Raw genomic sequence first — 8955 nt, 5'->3', positions numbered from 1 at the left:
CAGATACACACACACACACACATACATTCACAGTAATCATACGTATGACACATACTCACACAGTAGACATATGTACGCTTGCATGCACAGGCACCTACGCAGGCACAAACACAAGCACGCACGCACACACACACACTCACACACACTCACAAACACACACACACACACACATAACATAAACATAACACAAACAATCAAGAATTTCTCAGAATTATAAACAGGCAAGATGGAGGTGGGGTTGTATAAAATGAATTTTACATGTGAAATCTATGAACTAATCATGTTTTGGTACTTGTTGTCTAGCAGATACCAGTGAGAATTGAGTGTGGATAATGCAATTTAGTGAGACAGTTAGAATCATATAGGCCTTTCAGCGTGATTTCTTTTTGTGGAAAAAATGTGCTGGACTGGGCGGCGGTCATATTTTGTACCACTCTGCGGTACATCTAGTTATACTTTTGCAACGGTCATTATACAGAAATATCGGATGTCCAAACGTTCATTTTAATGGAACTTTCTGCAGCATTCTGAGGAGCCATATGATAAAATGAGAATAATAATGATTTATTATTATTATAAAATAAAATAAAACAAAATAAAATAACAACAGGTACAAATTGATGTAGGAAGGTTTGTGATTACAGATCTGAATTGACCAAGGGAAAGTAGAGAGTTAATTTTTACAATGCATTGAAGATTATTCCAGGATAGGGGCATAAGGAAAAGGTTGACTTTCCCAGCTCAGAAAGGATATGAGGAACCTTGAGGCAAGAACAGATGCATGGCATGTCAGGTTGTCTGGTTTGAATGCATGGCATATCATATCATAACATAACATGGCAATCATGTGGCTGGGCACAGGTAGGCCTGTACAGGTCAACAAACCAGGTACTGATATTTCACTCACTAATCACAAGAGAACAGAATAGTTTCAGACACCTCAAAGCATGTGCATATGACCATGGCGTGCTGATCTTATCATCTGTGAGAATGACCCATACGATGCAGCAAACTCAACTAAAGTCGATGAGAGACCTGCGGGCCCAGGGTAAGGCACATATCTCCAACACCTACATGGAATTGTATAATTCATTTCCCTATGCCAGAGCATTTAACTCACTGCTTTGTAGTATTAGTAACAAGGGACGTCTACAAAAATTGACATGCAACTACCTGACTGACATTGCACAAACTGTTGATGCAGAGATTGTTTACTCTGTTGGCTCCCATTGTACAACAGACAAGTTATAACTTGTCAACCTAGCAACCGATGCAAAACTTTTGCTTTCACCAGTCTGAGGCAGACACTATCATCTTCTACACTTACGCAATGCTGCGAGAATCAATGTTTTCGCTCTACCAGATGGCGGCCATCTTGGATTTCAGGGCCAAGATTATGTCTAAATCTCAAAATGATGTCAGAATCACAAACCTCATGGTCAATTTGCCACAAAAAGTGTATTCATACATAATTGTAGGTTCTCTGGTAAAAATATACGTTTTTAATACTTTATCAAGATGATGCCGGCAGCCATTTTGGATTCGGCCCTCTAGCAAAAAATGCTGACATTTTTGCGAGGGACATTGGGGCTAATTTTTTTATAAAGGGTGTATAGAAGTCAAATCAGTCGTCAAAACATATTAGCCAGAGAATGGTCACAGAATTGAGGTTTATGACCCAACTATGGCAAAACTGGTTACTGTTTATATTGGGAAAGCACACAATGACCTCAATTAAAAATAATTGATAACTCACCGCAAATGAACCAGCACAAAAGTTGCTACTTAAGCACAAAAATGCTACTTAAGTACAATACTCAAGTATTTGTACTTAGTTACTTTCCATCTCTGGTGTTCAGTGAACAGCTAGAACCAATACATAGTAGGAGTTTTACTTTCTTAAGCCGTATTTTTACACCTCTGGAGTAGAGGACAAACTGCATTCTGCATTCTGTCCAGTCAATCAACACGTTTCATAACAATTCAAAAAGGGATTTCCCTTTTTGTTTCCTCATGTTTTTCTATGATGATCTGCAGTGAACAAAGAACCTGCTGTGCCCTGTACTGTATATAAGGGGATGAGAACTCTGTGGGTGTGGAGAGCTATCTGAGATGACCATGATGATGCAGAGTTCCCTGTCTGTGCTGCTGCTGCTGCTGCTCTGCTCTCTGTGTGAAGCAGAGAGTCCAGCCCAGGACCAAGTGACCCTCCAGCAGGACAGCGATGCTGAGGAGCCAAACGTGAGAGACAAAAGAGAGGTGGCTGATACACCCTGCCGGCCAGACATCAACTCAGTGGTGCTGGAGCTACGAGAGCTGCGAGACACTGTGTCCACCCTCAAGACTCAACTGGAGGAGCAGAGGAGGACAGGTAGCCAATGGGATGACCTTAGAGCTAGTGGAGGGAGACCAGGTGTACATGCGTCTCTATGCCAACACCTGGGTTTATGACAATGGAAATATTCACGGCACTTTCATTGGCTGTTTCCAATGTAGTGAGATGTCGCGTGGCGTTTCTCTATTTTGTTGATGTTTTCTGGTCGGCTTCTGATGTGTAGGACAGGTAGCCTAACTCATATAATGAATACTAGGATATGAACGCAGAGTACATTTGTAAAATCAGATGACATAAAGATCACAACAATAATAATAAAAACATGCCTTTTTTATTGTGCATTCCAGGTAATATCAATCAAACTGAAGGTTGTTGGTTTTAATTAAAGCAGCACGGTGTAAGATTTGTACCTTATCATAGTAATTTTGGTACTAAATTTGTCACAGCAGCATAGCTGACTCAGACATCTTACGAGAATTACAAAACCTTACCTTGTCAGTAGATATGACTCTTTGGACACTGTCTTTGGCTGTTGCTTTTTTTTAGTTTGATGCAAAGCAATGTTCATTTAAGATAGAATAGAGTTTGGCCATTTGAAATGTGCTTGATTACCTTTTGTATAAATACATTTAAAAGCTTACATGTATAAGGATTCAGTGTAAAAAAAGCATTCACATAGTTATTTACATCCAGTTCATCACATCGAAACACATACAAGCGGAATTGCATTATAGACATAGGGTAAGAGAACCTAAGGCATCTTTTGCCACACCAGTTATATAGGCAAAAGTCCGCTACATACAGTATATGCTGTGTCCAGGGGAAGGACTCATGTCTTGAAAAGTATTTACAAAGGCAAGGTAAAATATTGTAGCGATCTCACCCTCAGACAAGATTCACCTTTGGCCAGGACGGCCATTTATTGGAACAGGAAGACTCATACGGACACAGACAACTACATAGGGCAACACAGGGGTAGTCTCAGCCGCACATGCTACACACAATAAGGGTTTACCACACACATCAACACGAGGATAAGCACATGAGGTACAACTAGAGACTAACACGCTAACAAATACACAACATGCTAAACGTAACTACAACTATTATAATCGACATTACACATTCTAGCATTCACTCGCACTGCATTCTGGGAAACACTCATTCAACGTTAGACATGAACATCCACCGACGCTACAATATAAATATTCAGCAGCTCTCCAGAGTAGCCAAAATACCTGAAACTGGATTGGATACTTGAAAGTAAGAGTAGATCTACTGTAATAATAATAACCCAACTTTTGAACAAACCCAACAGTTTGATTGATATTACTTAACATCTGCCATAGTAAACATATTCATGGAAATTCATAAGAATGGCACTTGTCTGTTTTAGCTAATGAACTCTTCTGATATAAATATGCACAATGAGTCTTGATAAATACTACACATCTATTTTGATTTCTGACAATCTGAACTGTATCAAAGAGACCAATACATAAATGCTTTACTTTGTGTTTTAGAGCAAGTAGCATTTGGGGCATCACTGGGAATCCATGAACATCAGGGTCCATTTAACACTGAAACTACTCTGGTTTACAAGAACATTTTTGCCAATGCTGGCAATGCCTACAATCCAGGAACTGGTATGCATGGCACATTGTTTCCAGTTATCATCAGGCTGAGATTACCAATGAAGTTGAGCTTGAACTGTGTTTTGTCTTATGCATTGTGTTTTTTTGTGTGTGGGTGGCAGGTATCTTTACTGCACCAGTGAAAGGAGTCTACTACTTCAGCTTCTCTGGTCATCATTCTTCCGATAAGGCCATGGGTCTCAGATTGTACAAGAACGGTCAGTCGATGACTATTGTGTACAGTCATTCTGAAAGTCCCCCAGGCATTCGGACGGCAACCAATGGGATGACCTTAGAGCTAGTGGAGGGAGACCAGGTGTACATGCGTCTCTATGCCAACACCTGGGTTTATGACAATGGAAATATTCACGGCACTTTCATTGGCCATTTGCTGTTTCCAATGTAGTGACGTGTCGCTTCTCTATTCTATTGATGTTTTCTGGTCTGCTTCTGATGTGTCAAAAAGGATCTTATTGAATCAATGAATAAATAAATATCAAAAGGAATACATTTTTTCTTGAGCATGTTAAAAAAAGTTTATTTACACATCCATTCTGAAAAAAAAACAATTACATATTCTATATACAGTAATCCTTTGATTAAAAACTACACATGGCATCTTACTGATATTATTGTTGAAATTAACCAAACATTGTTTCATCAATAAATTGCATTTTTTCGCATCACATTCATGTCTCATTGGTTTGATTTGTTCTTTTTCGCATCACATCCATGTCTCCAGTTCAAGTTTTCATTTTATTTATCCCGGGTATACCCTGAGGTTTTGAAGGCTATATCAAGCTAAGACATATATTTTATATTCTTAGGTAAATACACACAGATAATTAAATAATTTGCACAGATAAAAAGTAATCAAAAAACATTGCTTTATTATACAGGAGATAAATACAGAGAGGGGACATGTTCAAATGTATAACTAAATCAAACAGTTAAGCCACAGGTTTTGCATGAACATTTTCGCATGAGCATTTTCATAGGATCATTTAAATAGTCATCATTTAAAATAGTTGACGGTTACATTATGTAGGAAAGCAACCTAACTTGTTAGTAAGGTGGAATAGTGCTTAATTGGTGGAAAAAATCTAACAATCAGTCATGGCAAATTCTCATTGGTTTAGGGGAGGGTCTTAGCAATGGAAGGAGAGAGAGGATCTAGCCTCGTTGAGGACAACGAAGGATGAAGATGGCTATGTGTGCTTGAGCACCTTATTAGTTTACCAATATCAGGATAATTGAGTAATAGGCTACGCCAGGGGTGAGTCGTTTAAGATAGAAGCATTTTAATTTTGCATAGCCTCCTAGGTGCTTTGTTTTTTAATAGTTAAGGACGGTAAAGTTATTGTTTCCTTTACTGTAACGTTACTACCGCCAGTAATGTTGTTCAGGTAGTAGCTTGCTAGGTAGATCACTGAGCCTACAGCTTACCCAGAAGTTTGCTGTTTGTGCATGTTTATTGGTTTATAACAAGTAGTGTAGACGGGAAACATTGCTGCTCAAATAGCGCCACGAGTCACCAGAGCACTCGTGGTTCCTTTGTGTTGGCCAATGTGGGAGCCACGCCACTGAATAGCGCTGCTAACTACCGGAATGTTAGCAGTTCCATTCAGCCACGAGGGATTGGAAACTACAGTTGCTGAACTCTACACCGACGCCTTGGGGGTGCACACCAATGTCGCGGTGTTCGTGAGTAACACTCATTGAGTGGACTAGTGAACATTATCAGGCCTGCAACGGGGTTATGTCTGCCTTTTTTGTTTGTTTTACATGCCGGCTGTTGTAATTTTATTTGTTGTATATCAGACATCCCAACCTGCAAAAATTAATTTCAGGGAGGTATCACGACCCCCCCCCCCCCCCCCCCAAAAAAAAAAAAAAAAAAAAAACCTTTAGCCTAGTCAGTCGGCCTACACCAAATAAGGAAGGCCTATAGATAGAAAATATTTAGATTTTGGTAGTTTGGTGTTTTAGCCTTGGCAACTAGCCATCTAGGCTATAGGCCTGAATAATATGCACATTAATTGGCACTTAAACTCACCTTAACATGTCTTTTGCAATCATTTCACCTGGCATGGGCAATGCTAAAGTCACTGTTACAAACAGGGCAGCGTGCAAGACTAGGCCTATCATTATTTTTTACTCTTATGAGACAAGGGTAGCCTACATTTTCGTTTTTTTTGAGGCACTGACTCTGCTATGACGCTCTTATTCATACACTGAACTGATTAATTAAGTTTGGGAGAAAAGAGATCAATTAAAGCCCGCCTACACTGAAAACTGATTGGTTGATTTAGCGAAACAGGCCAATCAGGATGCTCTCTCTCTCTTGGATGACAGGCACACACGCACCACCCCTCTCTCTCTCTCTCTCTCTCTCTCTCTCTCTCTCTCTCTCTCTCTCTCTCTCCCATCGTGTGCGCGCTACACTCAGATGCACACGCGGTCTCGAATGCTCGCTCTTGATCGCTCGCTCTAGATTCCGGGAGATTTTATCTAATTTGCGGGCGTCAGGGAGCCGCTATCAATATACGGGAGACTCCCGGAACTTCCGGGAGACTTGGGATGTCTGGTATATTATGTGCCTGTGCTCTTTGTGAGGGTATAACTGAAACTAGGGAGGGAGAGAAAACTATTTGTGTTTGACGACAGTAAATAGGATCCTTAGTAGAGCCTGTGTTTTTTTGGGAGGATTCCTGTAATGATCTTTTGCTTTGCTAGTATGTACTAAAGCCAGTATTGCTAGTTTCAGTGATTGCCCATAGGGGAGGTGTGCTGTATATTTTTAGTTGTTGCTAATTATTCACTGGCGGAACAGCATTACTTTAAAGCAATGTGATTATTTCCTTACAAAGAGGCCTAACATTAGTCTATGTTCTAACTCTGAAAAAAGTACCTGCATTTACCCTTGCTAGGGAAAATAAATTGCTTTAAATTATACTGTAACATGGTTTGTGATCTCCACTCACTTTGAATAGTAGATTAGTCAATTATCCAGGTGGCAACTATAGGTGGCAACTATATGCCTTGTCGTGGCGGTAATCTCGACAAAAGGGCTTTGTAAAGCAATTTACAAAAGATTCACTTAACAAAAATGCTGATGTGGTACATGAAAATGTAGCTAAAAATGTGGAGAATGCAATGCAATCAAGCATTTTGGACGATATATTTTCACAAGCTGGAAGAAAAGGCAACAGGCCGATGTGCGTTTTATTTGGAGACTGTTTTGCGAGACAGAGACTGAGTTTGCTGCTGATATTCTGGGGATAGGCTACAACATAGCCAATGTACGACTTTAGCCTTTTAATATATTTGCTGCATTGGATCAGTCTTCCTAGAACAGGCAAGGGCTTTCTAGCCTCACGTCAGCAGCGCTGTATCACCCATATAGCCTACATTAAAACAACCAGCGGATGGTCGGCGGGTGCCGTTTCGAAAATTGGTCAAAAAACTTTGGTGTTGATGGATGGCTGATGGATGATAAGTTTTGCTATGCAGTTATGGTTGAAATAATAGCCCATAGTGTGTGTGCCTCTCTCTCGCTCAGAGGGGAGGGAGAGGCTGAGGGTCGATCCAGCATGGATTCTAAACTCTGTGGTGGATAGGATCTACAATTAGGTGTTAACAATACTACTACGCTAGGTCGAAGTACTCCCAAGTGCTATTGCGCCACACATTGTAGTTCTCCGGTTTATTCGCTTGGAAAATCGCCACGTTTCACGTTGCGTGGCCGTAGCATTTCTATCAACTACTCGTGCAACTGTATTTAAGTCGGTAAAACGTGGATGTTTTTGATTACTTCTACGCTTAGTTGCCGTCAAAGCCCGCTAGCATAGCAACATGCTAACACAGTCCAGCCGCGCACCAGAGCGTTTGAGTGCACGTACAACTCGTGAAAGTTAAGGTAAGAACATATATTACTACTGACGTTGGGTGGCGTGTTCCTTGAACATGTTATTGAGGTTACTGATATCCCCGACAATGTTGAAGTGGAAGATATTGAGAAAACTCTTGAAACTATAAAGGCGCTGGGGCGAGTAAAGGTGAGGATGAAGCTGTTTGACCCAGTCAAGGGACGTTTTGTTGCCTACTGCGTGTGCAAGGAGAAGGTCAACCCGCGGTCCATTCCACTGGACGTGGTCCCAATGGAGGGAGCGGAACCATGGCCTATACGTGGGATAGAAAATAATCCTGTGCCACCTACCAGTCCCACTGAGTCTCTTATAAGAGCCATGGGTGAGTTTTTTCAGAAGTCAATGCGGCCACCACAGGATGGAAATGCCTTTAAACGTTTGCGAGCCTATTCTGGCATTGTTCCCACCCCTGCTGGGGAAGAAAGCTTTGACACTTGGTTAGAGCATGCCTTACGGTGGAAGAATGTGATTGCTCCACCAAAGAGAAACGTAAGAGAATAATAGAAAGCTTAAAGGGGCCTGCCTTTGAGATCACTCAGGCAGTAAGGTCAAATGATCCAGATGCTTCCCCTCATGACTATTTTGATGCAGTGGACAAAGCATTTGGCTGTCCAGAGACAGGGGAAGAGCTGTACTTTGCTTTTAGAGCATTACGCCAGAATACTGGAGAAAGGCTCTCTGAGTTTTTGAGACGAATAGAGCGACACCTTAACAAAGTGGTCTTTAGCACGTCTTTTAGTGGATATTAGCACGCCAACGAGACCGTGTCCGCGTAGAACAGCTTTTACGGGGGGCAGTTCACTCAGATCTCATGCTGTTGCAGCTGCAGCTACGAGAAAAGAAAGAAAACCCGCCTTCATTCCTACAGCTCTTAAATGAGATACGTGAGGAGCAACAACAGTCAGTACGACAAAAATCCACTGCTATCAAGACAACCGTGAGGCAAGTGCGTACTGCAGATGAGCTAGCCATCACTGAAATGGACTCTCTGAAATCAGAGTTAAAGGAACTTAGAGCTTGTGTGTCCGTACTTGCTGCACAACAGAAAAAAACTTCA

At 41.2% G+C, this 8955-nt stretch overlaps 1 protein-coding gene across 1 annotated transcript; it reads left to right on the top strand.

Moving 5' to 3' along the window:
- The first annotated feature begins 2088 nt into the window (after positions 1-2088).
- Positions 2089-4657, top strand: LOC143121268 (complement C1q tumor necrosis factor-related protein 3-like). The gene is made up of 3 exons (XM_076281634.1): positions 2089-2371; positions 3859-3981; positions 4092-4657. Exons 1-3 carry the CDS (start codon positions 2113-2115, stop codon positions 4373-4375), a joined length of 666 nt encoding a protein of 221 aa, XP_076137749.1. The 5' UTR covers positions 2089-2112; the 3' UTR covers positions 4376-4657.
- The last annotated feature ends 4298 nt before the right edge of the window (positions 4658-8955 follow it).

Source organism: Alosa pseudoharengus, unplaced genomic scaffold (assembly GCF_046254945.1).
Source record: "Alosa pseudoharengus isolate Yale_2024_CS ecotype anadromous, Long Island Sound unplaced genomic scaffold, YU_APseudo_1.1 YU_APseudo_1.1_scf_13, whole genome shotgun sequence".
Classification (NCBI taxonomy): domain Eukaryota; kingdom Metazoa; phylum Chordata; class Actinopteri; order Clupeiformes; family Clupeidae; genus Alosa; species Alosa pseudoharengus.
The sequence above is the reverse complement of the archived record's forward strand: the minus strand, read 5'-3'. Positions and strand labels throughout refer to the sequence as shown.